Source organism: Colossoma macropomum, unplaced genomic scaffold (genome assembly GCF_904425465.1).
Source record: "Colossoma macropomum unplaced genomic scaffold, Colossoma_macropomum, whole genome shotgun sequence".
Classification (NCBI taxonomy): domain Eukaryota; kingdom Metazoa; phylum Chordata; class Actinopteri; order Characiformes; family Serrasalmidae; genus Colossoma; species Colossoma macropomum.
Genome location: NW_023494799.1, coordinates 12,212,047 through 12,235,636, shown reverse-complemented (window position 1 = coordinate 12,235,636; position 23,590 = coordinate 12,212,047). Strand labels below are relative to the sequence as shown.

The 23,590-nt window shown below is 40.3% G+C and overlaps 1 protein-coding gene across 1 annotated transcript in view; it reads left to right on the top strand.

Moving 5' to 3' along the window:
• The window catches only part of wdr18 (WD repeat domain 18), an 84,609-nt gene that overhangs the window by 46,960 nt on the left and 14,059 nt on the right, over window positions 1-23,590 (top strand). The window contains exons 6-7 of the mRNA XM_036586877.1: window positions 3,534-3,598; window positions 5,341-5,465. Of these exons, the coding sequence (XP_036442770.1) occupies window positions 3,534-3,598; window positions 5,341-5,465 (190 nt within the window). The remainder of the gene's footprint in view (window positions 1-3,533; window positions 3,599-5,340; window positions 5,466-23,590) is intronic.

The window sequence follows — 23,590 nt, the reverse complement described above, 5'->3', positions numbered from 1 at the left end:
CAGGGTTTCAGACCTTTTCTGTCCTGTAGAGAGTGGATTAATTACAGTTTGGCTCCTGCAGCTTCCTCTCCTCAGCCTCAGCATGTACACACACTCACTGCTGGAAAAAGATGGAACCTTGTCTAGTATTCAGGATTTCCATATTGAATGCAAAGCTGTAAAATACCTGAGACTTTAAATAATGTGTTGTTATTAGTCAATAATGTTGACCTGATTTTATTAACGACTACTGCTTTGAGCTTCATCAGCTTATTACTTCATACAGCTTTACCTTCACCTCTCAGCCTCTTCTGCTCAGAATTCAGAGCATCTGCCTATCATCAAAGCCTCAGTGGGCTGACCTCATCACTGTGGATGTCTTTTTACTAGCAGGAGGCGTTAACTACAGTAGCAGGCCTCAAAAATGTTCAGGCTTATTATATACTAAGGTTTTTACATCAGTAACTTTGGGGACTTCAATGCAGTACTTCCATGACACCAATCAATTTTGGTAAAATCAGGCCTCATTTGTGCTGGTTTAAATTTATATTCAGTGATAAAGAGCTTGCACAACACTAAAGCCACCATAACACAATCTTGGTTTAGGAAATGCTGATGTCATTTTGTAATTTGAATTTCAACATAGATAATTAATATGTTAAAGAATCATATGTGAGGATCATCTAATTCTAAGCAAAAAAAAAAATAATAATGATTCACATTTAATGAAGTAGCCCTGGGTTTATTGTATTATAGGACAAGCCACTGATTATTGACTCTTTATCGGCAGGGTTTTCCTCAATGCTTTTTGTGGCACGTCAGTATTATCGGCCTGCCGCTGTATTGGTCAGGCTCTAGTGTACGCTGTATCCTTTAATTTGGAATTAAAACACTTTCCTGCTCCAGTTCCCTTCTCTAAATATGCATTTTCTTTATTTCCTGGCAAGTCCAGCGTCTGCATACTGAAAGGCGTATTAGCGTGCATATATGAATATGAAATAGATGCGTTTTGGCCCCATACAGCCAGTAATCCGTCCGTTCTCTTAACTCCACTTGTCATGTTTAATTGAGAATCCTCAAGCAAGCCATTAAAAAAGTGATGTAATGGTTTGAGTCAGCAGTGCCCCAGTTTAGAAATAGTGGACCACCCACATGCCTGATGCCACTTATTCCTTAATTGATGAAATTAAGCCAATCGATCAAAGCATTTAGGAGATGGTGAGAGCCAGAAAACCCTCTAATGTATACTTAAGAGAAGATAGACATGTTAGCGTCTGTACCTAAATTAGGGCTGACCAATATATCGTTTGCTAATCGATATTTCAGTATTGGCTTTTGGAATACTGATATCACAAAAGGCTGCAATGTAAATAAAATAAGCCATTTAACAAATGAAAAAAATGCTCAGTGTCTACTTTGAGCATCCTGACCATCAGATATTAGAGATGAGTTTCTATGTGAGTATCTTCCGTGAGTCACCCTGTAAAGCCTGAAATAATAATCGGGTCGGATTTGGCAGGTTTTCAGACCAAGTCATATGTCCTTACGTATTAACGTCTCGCACACATTTTTGCCCTCAAATGCTACATTAACGTTATACTGATGAAGATATGATGACAATAGCACATAATTCACTTACATCCTCAGAACACACATCCTTTACCAAGTTTTGATTGAGTTCTCTTTGAATTCTCTTTGAACACACTCGAAATCATCAGATTTGTCCACTTGGGGAATGGGTCTGAAGCACAACCGATGTTAAGATGTTCTTCCACACATTACGTGCAATTACACATTTCAACCAGAGGGGTCTCCAAATCCCCAGAACTGTCAGAGTGTAGCTTTAACTACAACAGGATTGGAGTTCTGGCAAAATGAAAAAAAACGATAACATAAATGGACAGATGGTCCCAGGTTTACACACTGACAGTACACAGTGTAGTATTGGTATATTGTAGGTAGTGGTGTCAAAGTTAACACATTAATGTGAATAATTATTAATGTGATGTTATACTATGTTACTGAACCATCCGTTGTTCCAGCCTGAAGTTCAGCTGCTCACATGCTGTTGCCATGAGTCCACGACTATAGCTGTCTTGTTCAAACACTACTTTTAAAAAGCAAAAAGTTGCATTGCAGGCTCTTGATGGATGTTTTGAATAAATAATCTTTTTTTCTGATTATGTTAACAAGTAGTGTTTACTAACCAAAGAATAGTAATCTTCACACTGTAAAATAGGCCTTAGCTTCAAAGCCTGTTTGTAAAAGGGGCCTCCTGAAGCTTGTTAAGATCTGCTGTGTGAGCAAGAAGAACTGCCCTTGAGGTAAGAACCAGCCCTGGAACAGGTGAACTTACAATGCAACCAGTCAAAAGCTAATGTCCTTGGGTACTGGAACATTTTGGTACAACTAAGATAGGATATTTTTAAAAAACATATTTCATGTATGATTGGAAATAAGGGTTCCCAAGTGCAGATGTGACGGTTCCCATGTACATGTAAGGTTTGGAGATAATGGGAACTAAGACGGTATAGAATTCCATAGAAAAGGAGGGGCGATTTCTTCATCGGCCCAAACAGGATATAAAAGTGGGTGTTTTTGACATGTTCTTTGCATTGTGGTTGTCCGGGAACCATCTTGCCATCCAAGCTCAATAAAGCAGAAGGCCTTCTCCTTCCTTTCACAAGAACTCAGCAGCTGAAGTCTTTTATTTTACTTTGCTTTTTACACTTTGACATTTTTCTTATTTTGTTAGAAGTTATATTGCAGTTAGCTCTTAAGGTAGCAGTATTACTGGACACTGGACACTCACAGGAGCACTACTGATAAATTAACCAACAATCAACATCTGATGAAACTCATTTTGTTCACTAATATACAGTTGTATGCAAAAGTCTGGGCACCCCTACTCAAATTATATTGTTTTTTTATTTTCTAAGTGAACACAAGTGATTAACACATCCTCTACAGAGAACACACTTCTGTCAATTACTGTTTATTTGCTGAATTTAACACACACACACACACACACACACGCACACACATTTTATATATATATCTGTGGGTGTGTATGCATGTATGTATGTGTGTGTGTGTGTATGTATGTATGTATATGTATGTATATATATATATATATATATATATATATATATAAAAAACTGTGTGTGTGTGTGTGTGTATATATGTATGTACATATGCACTAAAATTTGCAAATAAGAATGTAGCCATATTTAAGTGGATATTTAAGTGGATGTGAATGTGTTAACAAAACGTGTAAAATGTAAATGTTGCATATGACTGTAGCTATAACTAGATGTACTGCTCTTTTTGGAAAAAAATCTTTGTTTAATGTGATAAATCATGAGTGTTTTAATAGTTTGACAGCCCTAATTGTAGGGCATATCGCAATCACAATCTCTAGCAGCATAATCTCAATATGATGTGGTGAGCTCATTTGTTTAGCGTCTGTTTTTGGAGCCTCAAACATTTGCCTGTTTTGTATTAAATATTTCCCTCTTTCTCTCTTCTTTCTTCTTTCTTCCTTTTACTGGCAGACTTTAAGCCGGGATAAGACTTTCCAGTCAGACAGTGAAGGCAATCAGGTGTTCAAAGGCCACAGGTAAGGTGATGTCTGCTTTGGTCTGCTGTGTGTCTGTGCCGAGATCAGAAAGCTGAGGGAAGCCCCGTCAGTCTCTGAGAGGAAGGGCAAGCTTAAAGTTCAGGCTGGAGGCTGGAGGTGAAGCTGCCATTTTAAACGCCGCTGGGTTACTGTCTCAGACGCTTTGGTGTGGAGTCTGTAGCTTGGCTGCAAAGCCTCTGTATGGAAGTTTTTTTTTTTGTTTTGTTTTTTTTTTGCTGAAACGCTTTGCTGTAGAGGTGAAGAATTCTAATCGCACCCCACCGCATGGTATGTGAAGCTGCCAGTATATGTGTCCGTGCCATGAATTTTTGGGCAGAGCACAATGGGTGCGCAGAAGCAGACTCTAGGCATTTGTAAACAGTGGTAGCGTCCAGCCAGAGTAATACCGCATGAGTAATTTGGAGTGGAAAATGTTTTCCTCCTGAAGTATCACACTGTTAGAGCACACATATGGTAATTATTCAGTCAGCCATATGTGAACAGAGCCAGATAACGCTGTTGAACTTTGCCAAGCAGGGATCATCCAGGGAAATGTGAACCCAAGCATGTGTATTATGCTGTTTGCAGTGTTAGCATAAGACCTGTAATACAGGTGAAGATGATCCAGTAGAAAATGCTGTACTTGCGCATACTAGGCATTTATACTATCACTCAAAAACTTGGATTCACTTGTATTAAAAATGTGCTATTCTGTGTTGAGTAATAAATAATTGCAGTTGCAGTTTTATACATATTTATAGTAGGTAATATAATTACCTATTACATAGGGATGCTGATAAACCATTAACAGACAAATACATATTCAACCAATCCTTTCAGTTAAAACAGTTCCAATAGATTAATATTTGAACAGGATTTTTTCTTTCTTTATTGTTTCATCAACATAGTACTGCCTGTCTGGGAGAACATCCCAGTACAGGACTAGCATATTAGAATCATTTCATACAAGTACTGTGCAGAAGTCAGAGACCACCATTTATTACCAGTTATTAATTTTTCAGCATCAGAGAAAAAAAAGCAGAAAATGATATTTTTCCACACCTCCAAAGTTCAGTCTTAGAAGTTGGTTGCTTTTTCTGCTCATGATCCAAGTAATGGCAACCATATTCAATGATGTAGAGGTCTGGACTCTGGGGTGGTCAGTCCATTTTTCTGAGAACGCCAGCAGCGTCTTTGTTTGATATGCAGTTTTTTTTTAGTATTTCTGTTTCTCTGGGTCTGAACAGCTGCACATCCTTTCAGAATCATAGTAAGCTGTGCTCTCATAGTGGAAAGATGGACAGAAGCACCTGTGGATTTTTCAGATCTGAAGCAGGAGTGGGGCTTGATTTTCTCCACTCTTTCAAAGATAAAAGCTTTAAGTGCTGTTGTTGTACTGTTGCTGACAGTTCTGGTGGTCTGCCGTGTCTTGGACGATAGTTCGGAGTCCCATTTCCTCTGTCTTTTTTAAAAATATTTTGATCTCTAATTTTGGATTCTCAAATTTTTTTCCACTTTTTTTCTATAGACTTTCCCTTTCCTTATGCAAAATAATGATCTTTTACCTAATCTCTCTAGAAATATCTCCTAAATTAATAACTTGTATTTAATGAACCATTTTGTTTGGAAATATTATATATAAATAAATGACTGGTGGTCTTCTTACACTGATGTCAAACAAAAAAGTAGCTAATGCAGTTTGAGTGTACCAGGCTGTAACTGTCTGCCGTGTATTGTTGCAGGAACATGGTGACGTGTCTCTCCGTCTCCATGGACGGCACACTGTTGCTGTCAGGTTCCCACGATGAAACGGTCAGGATGTGGGACATCCAGAGCAAGCAGTGTATCCGCTGCATCAACCACAAAGGTGAGTGCCGCTCTGTATCTCTGACAGCATCTCGCTTTCTGGCCTGCTTCCTTTCTCCACCGACCCGATCTCTATATTCACGCTCTGAACCTCCACCACAAACATCCATCAGTGCTCGCCCATGCTTGTAGCCTCCTCTCCTCCCTGCCAGACGACCTGTCTACGTGCTGGGCGCCCACGAGCAGCTTCGTCTCAGCCGCTTTCCGTCTGATCTTTCTCGCACCGCGGCTCTGACTGACTGCCGTTGCGGGTTGACTGATGAGACCGTGTAGTGCAAGTGGCACAAATAGACGAGGATCTGTGCCTGTGCTCTGACGTGGCCAAGCGCCTCAGTGGGGTTGTGTTCCACTGTGACCGAGATTGCCCCTTCATGGGCCACAGCACAGTCTCACAGCCTTGTCTGGCTAGCATGTGGTGTAAAACTCTAAGGTTTTCTGTGTTTCTCCTTCTGGGCAGGATGTACACTGAAGACTTCATCCCTTATTGTTGCAGTGCTGTAAAAGAGTGATGTCTTCTGTTCATTTCCATACACTGTTAATCACAAAGGTGCCAGAAATGTTGGTTGGTAACTGTTGGTTCTTTAAAAAACACTTTTTAGCGATTTACTGAAATGAAAATTCTTGAGCGAAACTGAAATTTGGGACCTAAACTGAAAGAAAGGGCTTTGAATAGAATAGAATAAAGAATATGTTTTGAAATTTACATAATAATGTTGGTGATGTTTCAATAATCGCCATGCGGACAGTGTTTCTGTTGCACTGTTGATCTCCTTCTACTCTGTTTGAACATGGCTGTTTTGACCAGCATAGGACTATGATTTCATTTTCAGTACCGTTCATATTATTTGTTAAGTGTTAGATTTTAATGTTCATTGCAGACCTTTTTCATTGGATGAAAACCACTTTCAACCATTTTCGGTGGCTGAAATTTCTTGCCCTTCCACTTTTGCATGTGAGATAAGAGTTGTGTGTGAGGAGTTCCTCAATATAATGTAAATGTTTTATACCAAATAAAGTTTTCCCTAGAATTGTCCGTCCATGGCAAAACCTTTTGGGACCCTTTATTTTTAAGTGTCTAATCTTTAAAGTCAAGCAGGGGTTAAACCGGGCCGGAGTACACCGGAGCGGAGCTCTGGTGCCTGACATCTGGCATTGGAGCTTTAATATCAAACAACTTTATCACTCCAGCTCTAGTCTTCATGCAGTATTCTGGTCAGCCTTTGAATGATTAAGTGTGAAGACCTTGACAGCTGGATGGTTGAAATCTCTTTCTTCTGTTAGGTGTTTGGCCCCCTAATGAGCTACCTTCGTTGCTCTAACATACTGATGAGTTAGATCACAGTGGCTCGCAGCCAAGGCGATGAAAGCTTTTTTACATTTATTTTCGATTGGCTGAGTCCACTGAGAAAGGTCTTACATGAGTGTCGTCATATCGCGCCGACCATGCAGTGCTCTTATGGTTAATATAATATTTCAGGGAAAATGTGCTGCTGAAAGCTCTCATGCAGTTTGTCAAATGGAGCAGCAGCAGGCCACCCTGAGGTAAAGCTGATGAATTGTTTTTTGGTATGTTCCATTTTTAATTGCTGGTCAGTGATGCCCTCTTTACGGAATCACAATGGAGAACGGATCTGTTCAGACTTTTCAGATGCATGAAATAAAAGAAATTAATCTTGGAAAATTATTATTCATTATCTGTCCTACAGATTTGGAGTGACGGATAAAGGTGTGATGAATGGAAGAGAGGAGATGTATAATAAGATAAGGCTTTGTTGTTTCCCAAATATGTTTACATTGGCTCTTCCTAAGTAGCTGACTTGAAAATGAGGCCTTAATAAGATACCTGCTGTAATTAAAGAAGCTTAAAGAGCTTTATGAGCTTTAGTTGAGGACCTGCTTCAGGTTTGTGAGTTCCTCTAAATCCCACACTGCTGTTTGTCCTGCTTGTTTCTGCTCAGTGTCAACAGTCTCCATAAACATATCATATGCACTACGAGTAAACTGCTACTTTGATTATTGAGTACTGTTTTTGGTTTTAGCAAGATTTATTGATTATGATAGAGATTCCCAGTGGTTATATGGCATGTATGCATCACTATCTGGCAGTCTGGTGGACAAGTCTGTGTTTGGCAAATGTCAGGAGAACATTACCTTCTGGATGAATGGACAAAAATTCCCACAGACACTCTCCAAAATCTTGTAGAAAGCTTCCCAGAAGAGTGGAAGCTGTTGTAGCTGCAAAGGGGGACCAACTCCATATTAATGCCCATGGAGTTAGAATGGGATGTCATACAAGCTCCTGTAGGTGTCCCAATACTTTTGTCCATATAGTGTAACATATTAAATTCTTTTTTTTAATCTTGCTCTTTTAAGATCTCAAACAGCATTACCGGCATCAATACTGAAAACTTTGAACTGCTTGCGGGTTGAGAAAGGCTTTCCGTTTGGACAAAAGTGTCTTTTCTATTCACATGTCTCTTGGGCTTTTTCATCTAAGGCCCTGACTTAACCTGTCAGAATCCAGCCCCTGCTGGCCCTGTCTGCACTACATTCCGCTGATCTGCCCTCAGATGATCTGGACATGGTAAGCTGAGAGTAATTAAACAGAAAGAGGAGTGCAGGAAGTATCCAGGCTGCGCCGTGTTTTTGAGTTCAGTGGGCGAGGTAGGGTTACTGGCGGTCTTTGTGGGGCACTTGATCATGAAGGCAATTAAGTCCAGTTTCACGCCTCTTCCCCAGACGATGCTGATCTCCAAAACCCCCCACCACCACCACTTTTATCTGTCTTCATTAATGCCTCCAGCTGGACTCGCGTGCAGTGGAGCAAGCACGACCCAAACAACCAAGCTGATAAACTGGTGGCTGTGTAGTTTAAGTGTTTTGATTCTTGTTAATAATAAGAGCTGGAATTGTTGTTAATTTGCCTTCAGTTTAAAAGCGGTCTGGTGTTTAGTGGATGTGGCTTCATTTAGTCTTTTTTGTATGGTGTTGAAAGATGATGCTAAAAAGCATTAGTTTGGCAAAAAAGCTAACTTGCTTACGTGGTTTCTGCCACTGTATGGCTTACCGTTACCTATAAAAATGGGCAAAAGTACTGTGCAAAGCTAAAAACAATGTAGCAGCCATTGAAGCCTGATTGTTTAACAAACTGCTGCTGACTTACTTTGTGTTATTCGAAACGAATCTTTTCCCAATTAATCAAAGCCATAATGAATCAGTTAATTGACTGTGGAAATCATCCAGCCCTAATCGCATTCAAGTCTAATATACCATGGTTTTAGATAGTACAGATATGAACATTTTATCAATAATTTTCTCCCATTTTATCTATTTTTCTGAATTTTGTGTTCCCATTTAGGATGGTGGTGGGTGAGATACCTTCATACAAATGTAATTAGGGTGGGAGGACTTATCGATAATTATCAATAATGTCCAGGCAATTGATATAGTTAATTGTTTTTTCTTTCCTTTCCTTTTTTAATATTTAGTTTCCTGTTTAGTCGTTGTGAGATCCTGTCACACTGAGTTGATTTGTATGGATGAAAAAAAGCAGATGCAGTTTTCACTGAGATTTCAATGCAATATGATTTTATCAAATTATAACTTTTGTTTCTGGAGAAAATGATATGTCAAGGACTAACTGTGCCAGAGTTATACTTTTTCTTTAAAACAGTGGAACTCAAACCTGCAGACACTGGGTAACAGACCATTCTGCTAAAGGTTTAGCAGCATGTGGGGTTCCACCAGCCTGCCCACTCTGTCACAAATGGAAACTGTCCATGATAAATTTCATGTACTGCTGCAAATAACCGGTACAGTACAGGGTTATACACAACTCAGCAAAGTAAAAAAAAAATATTGAACACTTCACTGAAACATTATCCTGTAAGATGTGTAAAACATCTAGAGCAGGGGTCGGCAACCCAAATATTAAGAAGAGCCATTTTGTCCAACAAAAACCAAACCACTTTGGGAACCACAACATTTTATGTCAGTTTATTGAAGTAACATATGACCATCTTGACTGTAAACATGTCTCCGTATATGCTAATGTCCTACTATAGGCTAAAAAATACAATATGAATGAAAACACAGACTTACTTTGCTCTGCTTTAAGCTTCAGCTCATCTGTAACTGCTTTTCTCGCATCTCCAGCAGGAAACTTTTCTTCAAAAGTGGAATAGTTTCTTGCAAAATGTCTCTCAAAGTTAGACTTTTCACGAGGCTGAAGTCGCTTCTCGTTCGCCAGATTCTTGTTCGAATTTTACAGTTCCACCTTAAATGGATGTTATTTAACTGCTGCACCATTTAAGGTGGAACTGGAAAACTTGAATTTTACAGTTCCACCTTAAATGGATGTAATGTAACTGCTGCACCATTTAAGGTGGAACTGGAAAACTCAAACAAGAAGCTGGCGAAATGAGAAGCTGACTTCAGCTTCGCGACTTTTTGGTGTTTGACAGTTTTTTGCATATTAAACGTATCAGGAAACCAGCTGGAGTGTTCGTAAATGCAAACAATTTGTCTTAGAATTATTGATGTTCGTCTTAAATCTCTCTCTTTGCCTTGTTGTTAGCTACTAGCTGGGCGAGAGTTGTCTGTGTTGCTATGGTGACTAGCAGTCTGTGTGCCAGCCATCAGGGTTAAAGGGTGAATTAGCAGATATAGGCTACATTAACTCCAGCGTTTGACTTTTTATTGTTAAAACTGTTAAAATGATCAGCAGAGCTTTATTTTACTGCGCAGGTGGATTATTTCACTTTTATCTTTACCTTTTATTTTTTTATTTTGACAAAAAACTAAGCATGGAGAGTAACTGATAAAACTAATCAAGAGTTAAAAATAATGTGTTTTTGCTATTTCAGCTAGGTCTGTTTTAATTTATTAAAATAAACAGCTAAGCAACCAAGTACACTGAGCAAAGTAGCCTTTATTAGGGCAGTGCAGAAGATCGGGTACTATGCCCTTGGGATTTTTTGGTTTGGTTTGTTTTGTTTTTTGCAAATATGATTTAAAGGAGGGTTCTTGTAATTTTATTTTGTTAAGATACATTGTGTGTGACATGAAATATTTAGTTATTGCCAGACAAATAGCTGCACTTTTTCCTTTACCTGATGACTGAAAGCCATAATGACTCGATTAATCGATTGTGGAAATCATCATTCGGCCCTAACTGCATGTAAGTCTAATATACCATGGCTTTAAGTAGGAAAAACATGAACATTTGTCAATATTTTGTCCCATTTAATCTCTTTTTCAGAACTTTGTATTGCCATAGCCAGGGTGTAATTTGAAAACAGTTGCATAAGTCAGTCTTGTAAGGATTAAAGGCCCTTTTCAATACTTATAAGAACTTTTCAGAATGTTAACACCAGTGACGAAAGGATAATCCTTTCGAGCTAGCATTGCATGCAGCAGTGCCATGGGGTGGCAAACATGGCGTCTCAGTGAGAAGGCGGCATTCATTAACCGCAGCGTTCACGCTCAGACAATCAGGAAGCTGCGGTCTGATGTCAGAAGACGCTGCCTATGTTGTTGACCCCTGTGTTAATTACACAGCTGATTGCTGTCTCAATTAGGAAGCACCCATCTAATCCCTTCACCCGGACTGACTTAAGGCAGCGACGAGGCTGGAACTGGAGTGTGGAGAAGACTCGGAGATAGCCAAAGACTTAATGGAGATGTCAGACCAGTTCCTCTCTCATGTCCTCTTACTTTCTGCTCCTCAGATTGGAGTTGCAGTATCTGATGCCGAGTCCTCAGTTCGAGAAGCCGAAAAGAATTGGATGTATATTTCTAGTTTCAGCAGTATGTTCATACTACAGATACCACAAGTGATAGCAGATAACATGAGCCTAGGTGCGCGATGCAGGCAATCAAAAAAAAAAAAAGGTAGACAGGTTTGTGCCCTGTTTTATTGCAGAATAAAATTGCTTGCCACATCACATGCTGTTTTGTAAGCAAAATGTCTTGTTTGTATCAGTGTAATCTTAGATACATGCTAAAAACTACTTTTCCACCCAATAAAGCTCTATTTAAGCTTCGTTTTGGGCCATGTTTACCAGGGTAGGTTCTGAAACTTTGTGATCTGATGTGTAGCTCTGTAGTCTCTGTTCTGGTGAATTACATTGACTAAGTTGTTTACGTAAGTGCGTTTGATTGGATGAACTATTGGAAAGACTGTTACAGAAGCCTCACTGCCTTATGTTAATTTCACTGAAATACGACTGTTTCTTTTTGTGTATGTAAATCAGCTTTGCTACAGAATTTTTTGCAAGTGCTTGGTCTGGTCTGCTGTAATACTTTACTCGGTAGCTTACGACCCCTTTTCTATAATGTCATTTGTAAGCATTGTGATTGGCTGATTCGTACAGGATAAAGTAACTGTGTAATCTCCCCAATTTACAACAGATAACCTGGATTGAAATGTCATAGCCCAGATGTACGTCAGCATTACGTGACATGCATGCTGCTCAATGACAATAACAACACGGAGGTTGACCTGCTTATACCCGTGTTTTATTATATAATCATGAGGCCAATTTAAACAGGACTGTTACTACTGAGGAAGCTCTGGATTAAGGCAATTACAGAAGCTCGTGTACTCTGGGACTACTGTCAGACTTAAAAAAAAAAATAATAAAATACAGACGTTGCAGGTTTGTACTGGATTGTTGGGATGGATTTTGTAGGTAATCCCTTAAAATACAGTACCTTCCCAAATAAAACTAATCTAGTTTATACAGAGGTGTTTTTAATGAATATATGTTTTGAAAAGAATCTACATACCTGATAGTCATTTGAAGCAATCTAATGTGCCCATAATTGTCTGACTACTTATAATTACTGTGCCTGGTTTGCGATGCCTGAATTTCAGTAACCATGTTAACTGGACAAGCTCAGCCACAGAGTCCACAGTCATATTTAAGGAAAGGAGGCCTGTTTCAGATTTGAGCCGGACACTGTGTCAAATAACAGTCCACTTGATAAAGCTGGTTTTATGTCATTCCTCCTCCAGCCGCTTAACTCTAGCTGTCCACAACTCAATGTGGAGATTGTACCTAATCCAGGGGTCACTGTGAGGCTCATTATTGTTAAGAAACCATATCATAGTAGGTGAGGATTCTCCTCTAAATAAATGCTGTGTTGATATGAAATGTGGGCTAACAGTGCTGCATAATAAGAATGGAAATCTGTTCTGAAAGATGCTACACTAATCAGTTCGGCTGGATTAGAGCACTGTGGTGCTTAGATATCTTGGGTGCTGTGCAAGATGACGGGAGTTTCTTTTGTAGGCAGAGTTCGCTAACGCGGGTTTTATATTTACCCCCCGTCCTCGTCCCCCTACAGTAGTTTGTGGTGCCAAGAGGCTCTATCTGCATTGTGTTGGCAGTGCCAACATCGAGCCCACCTCCCTCCCCGACGGCTCCCGCTGTCATTCCGTTCCGGTGCATTTGCGTGACCCTGCCTGGCAGCGTTTGTGCGATTTATGAGTGTACGTTGGGCTTGGAGTGGCCCGGGCCATTAGTGTAATTCCAGTGGTAGGAGCCAGCTTGCAGGGGGAATCGATAGCTGTAATTGAGTGAGAGATAATTAGGCGGCACTGATCGTCCACAACAAGGAATAAATACACTCTGGCTACTCGCGCCCTGATCGTGCAAACTGCGATTTAAGCAGCTGAAAATGTTCGTTTGTTTGTCTAACTCAGGTGTGCTTCGGTTCTCGCTTGCCACACCGATGCGACCGTGCAGCTTTGACTGAAAGCGAAGCGTAATAAATCACATTGTGGCTGTATTGAAAATCCTTAGCTCGTAATTGAAGCAATTTCCAGCAGTTATTGCTCCGGAGTGCTGGTTGAAAGAAGAGAGCGGCGCTCCGGGCTGGGGCTCTTATGTCCGTGGAGACGGATGAAGGATACACCCCAAAAATTTGCATTCTATTTACTCCTCGCTTGATTAGAGTGAAGTTTACGGCCTCCTAAGTTAGGCAAAGCGCTGCCCTAGTCTTCAGCTCCCTGCGTCCGTCTGCCTTTATTATTTATGACATCCTCAGCTGTTTAGCTGGAGATTATGTTTATTTGCTGGTGAGTGGTGAAGTGAAATAGCAACATGTTAGCTTGACTAGCCAAAACTCTTAGAAAAGCCCTGTCTCTCTCTCTCTCTCTCTCTCTCTCCTCTCTCCTCTCTCCTCTCTCCTCTCTCTCACATGGACACAGTCAGACTGAGCATTCTGCTTGTTCTACTTAAGATTCCCCCTGATGCGAATGCATTATTCAATTCCCTTGTCAACTGGAAGACAAACAGAAATTGGGACACACAACTTGATTCTTCAAATATGGAGTCTTTATTCACAGTTTGTGGGAGCACAATGCAAGGCGGTTTGGGAGCTACATGCTCGACATATTGATGGGCTTGGTGGGGTTATAAACTGTTCCTTCTTATTAAACACTTTCAGTGCATTTAAATTTATCTTCTGCTGCTTTTTCTTCTTAATATTGTGAAAATAACCATCCAGCAAAATCCAAACTGCTGAATGCCAGAAAAAGCTCTGGCATACAAATGCATGCCCAGGGGATTCGTACAATCCCTAGTCACCTCCAGCATGTAGTGGCTGATGTTCTTATTTTTCCAGTTGTTTTCATGAATAGGCATTTTGCAGTGTTGAATTACATGTAAAAAGCCTGCAGCGAAAGCAACTGAAACAGAATTTCAAATATTAATAAGGTCACCTCGTTACTTAATAAATTGCATTAATGCTAGTTGCTATATGCTCACTGAGGAATAAGTAATTTGCATGAACATTTGTTTAATTATTGCATTATTCTCTCATTTTAAGCTATATATTACAGTCTGTCACCTTGAAGGGTAAAGCATTTCTTAGTCCAAACAAGTGTTGTTCAGTTTAATATCCCCTATTAAGCCTACTTTCCCAAGATTCCTGCCAGCTCTCATGGCCATCATCAGGGCCCAGGGGACGGACACATGCCGCAATCATATCTTAAAACGGTGCTTTGAGCATACGTAGAATACACTCTACATTTGTGTACGTGAGGTCTGATTTTCTGGTGTGGGCGTCCGGTTTTCTCCCTTTCAATGACGCGTACTAAAGAATGCAAAGTGCTGTTTCACTAATGTTTGTGTTACTACAGTATTTTAACAAGCACTTTCTTAAAGACAAAAAATAGAGGCCCTGACCACAGTTATGCTTATGAGCAACACCAAAGTAATTTCATTAACTGTAAATTTGCAACTTAATTGAATTATAAAGGCAGCACACCGGCATTTTAACATAACAGCATAGTTGATAGAAAGACCTAGAAACAGTCCACAGTTTGATTTCATGCCTGCTCCTGACCAGGCGCAATTTCACAATAATTCAGTACAAAAATGTATGCCCAAAAAATCAAAACCTGTTGGTGCAGGCAGCTCTTGACATTTCATGAAAGCGGACTATTTTGACTGTATCCCTGCAGTACTCTGATCTGCCTTGGTCTTCAGTGTCTTATGTTCCACATACAGCTGACCTATGGAGTGACCCATGAAATGGAATTCAAGCTCGGGCATTTTACAGCACAGAACAAGTTCTCAAACTGGCAGCCGAGTCAAACAGACTTTCTCACTGTCCACAGTTTTGAGTGTCTGCCCCCCAACTAATATATCAGAGTGAGTGAGAACCACATGCTCCCCAAGCAAACCGTACCCATTGCTGAGAAGGAGGGGTTTTTTTTCCCCTCATGAACTAAGACGTTTTACGGTTGGAGGGTATCATCTGCAGGTTCTCTTGCGTTAAATCAACACCCACATGGTCTTTTTCTTTAATTTGAACCTTCCGTCGGCGTGAAATGGTTCTGGCATGCGGCTCGGTGTGCTGATGAGGAATTAGAGCTCCTCACCCAGCCCACAAGCCCTGTCGATTGAAAAGCCTGATGGGGAAATATTTGGAGGCTTTTGCAGACCGCAGCCACGATTAACATATGAAGGAAATCCTGCCTCTTCATTCGACGCCTGTTACGCGTCCCCCGTTCCCTTCAAACGAGCGTGCCGAAGAGAAAGCTGTGAACAGATGTATGTAAACCTATTTGAGCCAGGCACCGTAGTTTCAGATGAGTCAGACTGCAGATTGCCAGCGTTATGGTACATTTTCCATTTCCAGCACAATCTGCACTTAATCTTGATCCAAGACGTTGACATTTAAGCTAATGCTGTTATGCCGTGTCTCGGGGAATGCTGTTGTGCCGAACACACTTAGGATATATCCTCCTTTTTCTGCCTTCTCTATCATGTCCTCGCCAGGCCATGTGACCTTAATTGAATTTAAGGGCCTTCTGATGTATATTGCGAGAGGCTGCCCCTACCCCAATTTCCTTGCTGTCTCCTAAACCAATCCATTAGTGTCCCATAGTCCCATGTCACATGTCCCTTCCACTCACTAGCAAACCCCCTCACTCGCAACCCCAGGGCTCTCCTATATCAGCAACAGGGGTGTTTCTTCCTGTGAGTGTGGCCGAGATTTGATTTCCCAGATTTGTGAGGGCTATGAGAGTTCATCTCACTGTGCTATTTAGCTGAACTGGAAACCCGCTGGAAGGCACACGGAGAGGCGGACCCGGCATTAATAAATCATCGCCAGTCCTCCAAAAACTTGAAGGGAATCAGTCATCCCTGGAACTTTGTGTGTTTTTTGAAAGGCAGAATCGACAGTGAAAGAGATCTCCACTGCAGACTTCATTCTAACAGCGAGGGACCCACAAAATGAAACTTTCACTGCCTCACTCTGGACATACAGTGGTACTTGAAAGTTCGTGAACCCTTTCGAATTTTCTATATTTCTGCATAAATTTGACCTAAAACTTCATCAGATATTTACACAAGTCCTAATAGTAATGAAAGAGAACCAAATTAAACAAATGAGGCAAAAATGTTAGACTTGGTCACATATTTATTGAGAAAAATGATCCATTATTACGTATCTGTGAGTGGTAAAAGTATGTGAACCTTTGCTTTCAGTATCTGGTGTGACCCCTTTGTGCAGCAATAACAGCAAATAAATGTTTCCCATAACTGTTGATTAGTCCTGCACATCGGCTTTTAGCCCATTCCTTCGTACAAAACAGCTTCAGCTCTGTTATGTTGGTGGGTTTCCTCCCATGAACTGCTTGCATCAGGTCTGTAGGGTTAAGGTCAGGACTTTGACTTGGCTATTTCTAAACATATTAACTTTATTCTTCTTTAACCATCCTTTGGCAGAACAACTTGTGTGCTTAGGGTCATTATCTTCCTGCATGACCCACGTTCTGTTGAGCTCCAGCTCATGGACAGATGTCCTAACATTTTCCTTTAGAATTTGCTGGTATAATTCAGAGTTCATTGTGCTATCAACAATGTTCTGTCAATGAAGGTAATATTGGATCATTTTCCTCAATAATTAAATGACCAAGTCTAATATTTTTATCTTAGTTGTTTAATTTGGTTCTCTTTATCTACTATTATGACTTATGTGAAAATCTGATGAGGTTTTAGGTAAAGTTTATGCAAAAATATATATACATACATACATCATCTAAACCGCTTATACTTCTGGGTCGCTGGAGCCTATCCCAGCCGTCATTGGGCGTAAAGCAGGATACACCCTGGACAGGTCGCCAGTCCATCGCAGGGCAGACAGACAGACATACATATACAATCACACACACACATTCACACCTAGGGGCAATTCAGCATTTCCAGTTGGCCTGACTGCATGTCTTTGGACCGTGGGAGGAAACCGGAGTACCCGGAGGAAACCCACACAGACACAGGGAGAACATGCAAACTCCACACAGAAATGATCCTGGTCGCCCAGCTGGGATTCGAACCCAGGCCATTCTTGCTGTGAGGCAACAGCGCTACCCACTGCACCACCGTGCAATAATAAAATTAATACTATAGTAATTAAATACTATACTATAGTAATAAAATACTAAAAAAATCTGCACGTTTAACATATAAAATGCTTTTGGTCAAATAAATCACACATTCTGACTGCACTAAAAAGTACTTTCCTGAATTGATTTACTGTTTTTGTCCTGTTTTCTCATGTGCGTGGGCCTCGCAGACCTCGGTGCCCATCAAATTTAGACAAATATTTCAAGCTGTCCAGGACATCCCTTTTTCAGAATTGAGGCTTGAGCACTAAATGTAGTGTGCCAAACTGCCAGTTCAGCTCTACATTATTAGTTTAAATTTCCCCACTCAAAGGTTAAGACAATGTTAAATAATATAAGATCTGATTAAAATTGTAGCTCTTGTGGTTTGGAAATTGCACTCTCTTAAATTTGCGATTTCAATGTAAGAATGATTCATTCGTCAGCCCTAGTCAAAAGAGCAGGTTCTAACTGTTCAGTTGATACCATTTTTGTGTTCATAACTAGAGGAGGTAAGTCATGCTTGTGCATATGGTTTTGTTTTGTAGAAAGAAAAAACATTTTCTTTTTGTTTCTTTTTGACATTAAAATAAATAGAAAACTTTTAGAAGTGCAGACTCAAACCTGCCCATACAGAATGTAAATGCAATTAATTACATAATTACATTTGTATTATATCAATGATGTCCAACGTTCTACCAAAATCAATAGAAATATAATAATTTCTGAGTTTGTTGTCTCTGTGATTTGGTGTTATTCTGGAACATGTCTTGATTTGAGTAGATCTGTGTTTGAAACAAAACGCTTACCAAAGAATTACATCATCTCCAGTCGCTCTGAACGTTACTTTGCTCTGACGTTGGCTGTACTGATGTAAATGGTGGTGCAATCCTCCTTTTAAAGCTGCTGATTTCGTGTGGCTCAGCTTTGCATGTCTGTGCTTTTGTAATGCCTCGTTTGCTTCAGGCATGAAGATCTGCATGTTTGAATGTATGGATTTCTGTGGAGGTGTGACAGATCAGACTGTAGAAAAGCACTGTAGGGTTTGGAGAGATTTACTTCTGCTGATTACTGTTACTCATCCTGTGTTTACTCCAGTGTCTGACTTTCATGTGGTTGCTATGTGTTTGGTTTGTGTTTATAATAATAATCACATTGATAAAATGATTAACTATCTTGTAGGGCTGAACATAAATATCAGAAAATATCAGATTTCGATTTGCAATATTATGCATACTTTCAGGTCCAGGCCTGTTATTTTGGCAAAGAAGACCAGCACATCCACTTTTTTGGCTCAAGGCTTGAATGCTGAACATAGTGTGAGAGACTGTTAGTTGTGGTTATGTTGGTTGCTCCTGATTGGTCTAATTCATCTGCAGACATTTTACAGACTCTGTGTTATTGGTTTATATTTCACTGCTTAAAACGTAAGGCAACATTGTTGATAATGTAGGGTATAATAGAACTATAGTTCTTGCGATTTGAGAACTACAGTCCTTCAAATTGCTGGGCCAATATGAACATATTAAGACCAATATAATTTTAAAACTATAGGATAGGCAATGTGCTTCAGCGCTCGCCGGCCCCACTCTGTGAGTTTGCATGGTCTGCCGTTTCGTGGCTGAGCTGTTGTTGGTCCAATGTGCTTCCATTTCACAATAATACCACTTACAGTTGACAGGGGCAGATCTAGCAGGACAGAACTTTCACAAACTGATTTGTGGCACAGGTGGCATCCTATGACAGTGCCAGGTTACAATCACTGAGCTCATCAGCACGACACATTTCTACTGCCTGTGTTTGTCTGTCGAGACTGCATGGTTATGTGCTTAATTTTATCCATCTGTTAGCAATGGGTGTGGCTGAAACAGTTCAATACTCAATAATTAGGAGGGGTGTCCTAATATTTAATATTGTAATATTGTAATATTGTAGTTTTTAATGATTAAATATCTGTTAGTTCTTTTTATTTTTCTTCTTATCCATCAGTTCTTTTCATAGTCAAAGGTTTTTCTGTTATAACCAGAGTTTCTGTTACCCAGTAAATGCCAGTATCTGGCCGGTAAAAACTCTGCAAGACCAGCAAATTGAAATCCTTAAAATTGTGTCTGGCAAAAAGAGTCACCAAAGACCAGGTACAATTTTAAGTGGCAATGCTTCCATCTGATGTTCTGTATATACACTATATGGTCAAAAGTATGTGGACAGCCTTCTATTTATAAAGTTCATTTGTTTGGACCCCAGCCATTGCTAACAGATGTATAAAATCAAGCACACAGCTTTGCAGTCTCCATGGACAAACACTGGCAATAGAATGGGCCATTCTGAAGAGCTCATTGATTCTGTCATAAGATGCCACCTTAACCACAATTCAGTTTGTGAAATTTCTGCCCTGCTAGATCTGCCCCAGTCAACCGTAAGTGCCATCATGTGAAATGGAAGCATCTAGGAGCAGCTCAGCCACAAACTCAGACCACGCAAACTCACAGAGCAGGGGTGCCGAGTGCTAAAGCGTGTAGAAATCGCCTATCCTCTGTTGCACCACTCACTACAGAGTTCCAAACTGCATCTATAAGCACAAGAACTGTGTCGGGAGCGTCATGAAATGGGTTTCCATGGCTGAGCAGCTGCACACAAGCCTAAGATCACTATGTGCAATGCTAAGCGTCAGTTGGAGTGTAAAGCATAGACTAGTCACTGTAGTACTCTCTCTATAGACTTGCAGGTGAGCAAGAAGCTCAAAAGAGAGCGTTTTTCTGATTGTTTCTTTACGGCCATGGCTTGTTACGATATGACAAGCCACCAGTTATCGGTGTTCTATTGGCTGGAATTTCACAGATACTGATAAGTCCGTGAGGCCTCAGTATCACTGGGTACAAAAATCAGGTCTTGTATTGCTATGTTGGGTAATACACTATATGGACAAAAGTACTGGGACACCCCTCCTAATTATTGAGTTCAGGTGTTTCTGCCACAGTCATTGCTAACAGGTGGATAAAATTAAGTGCATAGGCTTGCAGTCTCAATAGACAAATACTGGCAGAAGAATGGGTCATACTGATGAGCTCAGTGACTTTAAACGTGGTGTAAAGCACATCGCCACTGTACTCTGGAGGAGTGGAGTCGCATTCTGTGGAGTGATGAATCATGCTCCTCCATCTTGCAGGCTGATAGATGAGTCTGGGTTTGGCGAATGCCAGGAGAACGTTACCTGCCTGACTGCATTGAGCCAGCTGTAAAGTTTGGTGGAGGAGGGATAATGATATGGGGTTGTTTTTCAGGGGTTGGTCTATAGGCCCCTTAGTTCCAGTGAAGGGTAAATCTCAGTGCTTCAGCAGACCAAGACATTTTGGACAATTCTATGCTTCCAGTTTGTCGGAACAGTTTGAGGAAGAACCTTTTCTGTTCCAGCATGACTGCGTCCCAGTGCACAATGCAAGGTCCATAAAGGCCTGGCTGGGTGAGTTTAACGTGGAAGAACTTGACTGGCCCGCACAGAGCCCTGACCTCAATCCAGTGGAACACCTTTAGGATAAACTAGAATGGAGATTGCGAGCCAGGCCCTCTCGTCCAACATCAGTGTGTCTGACCTCAGAAAGGCTCTTCTGGATAAATGGGCAAAAATTCCCACAAGCAAACTCCAAAATCTTTTAGAAAGCTTCCCAGAAGAGTGGAAGCTGTTAGAGCTGCAAAGGGGGACGAACTCAGTATTAGTGCCTGTGAATTTAGAATGGGATGTCATAAAAGCTTCTATGGGTGTAATGTGTAGGTGTCCCAATACTTTTGTCCATATAGTGTAGTGCGTGTTGGCACAATATTGTTGTTATAACAAAGCTGTATCAACCATAGTTTCCACCATAATTTTGGTCATGTGGCAATAATGACTCTATTCTTTTTCTGTTAATGTTCTGTAAACGACCCTCAGTTTCATATACTCCACTCTTATTACAGTCAAGAATTTGGAATATTATAGTTTATATCCTGACTTGTCACAGCAGTGGGTCACTGTACGTTGTCGGAAGAAATGAAGCAGCATGAGCAGAATGGAAAACAGTAGGTCTGGAAAACAGCATAATGTTTCTGAAGGAATGTTTTTCTCGCCAAAACTATACAATAGAGATTATTCAGAGGCTGCCTTCCAAATTTCCTCTAGTGCATTATTGGCTACCTATTTATCTTCATTGACTTGAAACCCCCAAACAAGAATTGATCCATACCAAAATACTCAGAGCATATATTTAACAAAAAGGCATTCTGTATTTGTATTAGGGTTTAATCCTAGCTTGTTAGAATAGCTCGGAACCGGCAGTCTCTCTTTGTGGAATTTGTCTTGCGTTGTACTTTTTGGCCTAAATCCTAAATAAAGAATGTCAGAAGTACACAACAGCCCAAGAAGTCGTATCTGGAGGCATGTGGCCTGGGTTTTTTATCTGGCTTCAAAAGATTAGATTTAAAGTGGCTGCCTCGACTAGATCTCCATATTTGACGCGCTTTGAGTGCCGCTGTTTGTGCTTTTTTCTAATTAGACCGCTTGGGCACTGACACAGGAATCTTTATGGGTTGTGGTTTGTTATTTTTTTTGAATGTTGCCCCTCTACTTAAAAAAATAAAAACCAAAACACACACACAGATGTATGGCTGGAGCGTTAATGACTGTAGATGCTTCCCATGTGGTCCATTTTAGCTTTTTGATGTCAGCCTTAAAAACTAGTCTGTTATTGTGATGGACAGACTTCTTTTTTCCCGCCCAACTCCAACACAATGCGCAAGTCAAAACTAATTGTTTGAGTGTAATTTCCCTATTACTTCATTCATTCATCCTTTTGCAGATCAGAGGCCTGTGTCAATGATGACATGAGTTCAGCTAAATCTTAGTTCTGTTTGTGTTTGTTGAATAGAGGTTTCATTGTGTTCACTGTTGTTCCAGATTATTGACTGATTTAATACAAGTGTATTTACTCGGTTATGGACATGAGCCGAATGTGTTTTATTGCTTTAATGTTACAGTTTTGCAGTGAAAAAAGAAACCTCAACATTTCTTTAAATATGTTTAGTAATTTCTTCTGCCATACAAAATGCGTTATACTAGCATGTAAGTAGTTAGTGTAAATGCTAATGCAGCTGAAGGTTTAGTGAAACTTTAAAGGACTATGGTCTGTAACTTGCTAAAACTTTGGCTAGCTTAGTGGACCACTTCAGCTAAATTAGCCATTATGCTAACTAGCATGCTTCATACCTAAAATACATGCTAGCCAAACATTTTAGGTGCCGATTTCCTTTACAGGAATAGTCAGGCGAAAAACCAAATCTACCCACTTTTCCACTTAGCCCAGATGTAGTCGATCAGCCAGGACATGCCTCGAGACTAAGTTTTCCTTAACTTTAGACCTGGAGCTACAAGGCTAATGTTGCTAACAAATACCAAAACTCAGTAGTCACCCAAATAGTTCAAATAGTCTCTGTAATAATACATCCCCAAAAATCCAGCTGATTCAATACTGATTCTAGATCAGCACTCTGTATATAGACCCTGTTGTCTAAACTAGCTGCCCATAGCTTTTAGCTACATAGTGGAGTTTTGTATGTTTTTGTAGTTCACAATAAGTCATACTGTGTCCTAAACCACATTGATAAGTCTGCCCAACCTGAATGAAGACCTGAATATGGTTTGAGTGGGTTCAGAGAAGCTTTGGGGATGTTTTTTTTACAGAAATTATTTGGGCTATTTGGGTGACTATTGAGTTCTAGTGTTTGTTAGCAATGTTAGCCTCACAGCTTCCGAATCTGACCAATGGCCAGGCTGCAAATCTGTCATCTTTGCTAATACATTCGTTTTTTAATTTGCTGAACTATGGTTTATGTTTAGCAGTAGATTAGACTTAAAGCAGCCATTGTTACTTAGCTACCGGTGGTCAGTGGAATAATACAAGTATGATTAAAACCCTGATACAAGAATATGGATAGAACACTTTGCAGCTAAATAAACTGTGTGGTCAGAAGGATTGTATGATGTATAGTGTAATGCAGACAAACCAAATGGTCATCACACTGCTGGGTCATCAGTGAAACCAACACCAAAACTATTTATTCACCCTGATGTACCTGGTGTTACCATTTTAACAAGGCCTCACAGACTTGATGTCCCAGGGTTCACATGAGGACGTCTCTCAGTTACTGCCTGGTGCAGAGATAATTACCGCTGTTTGACTGTAAGGAAGTTGTTG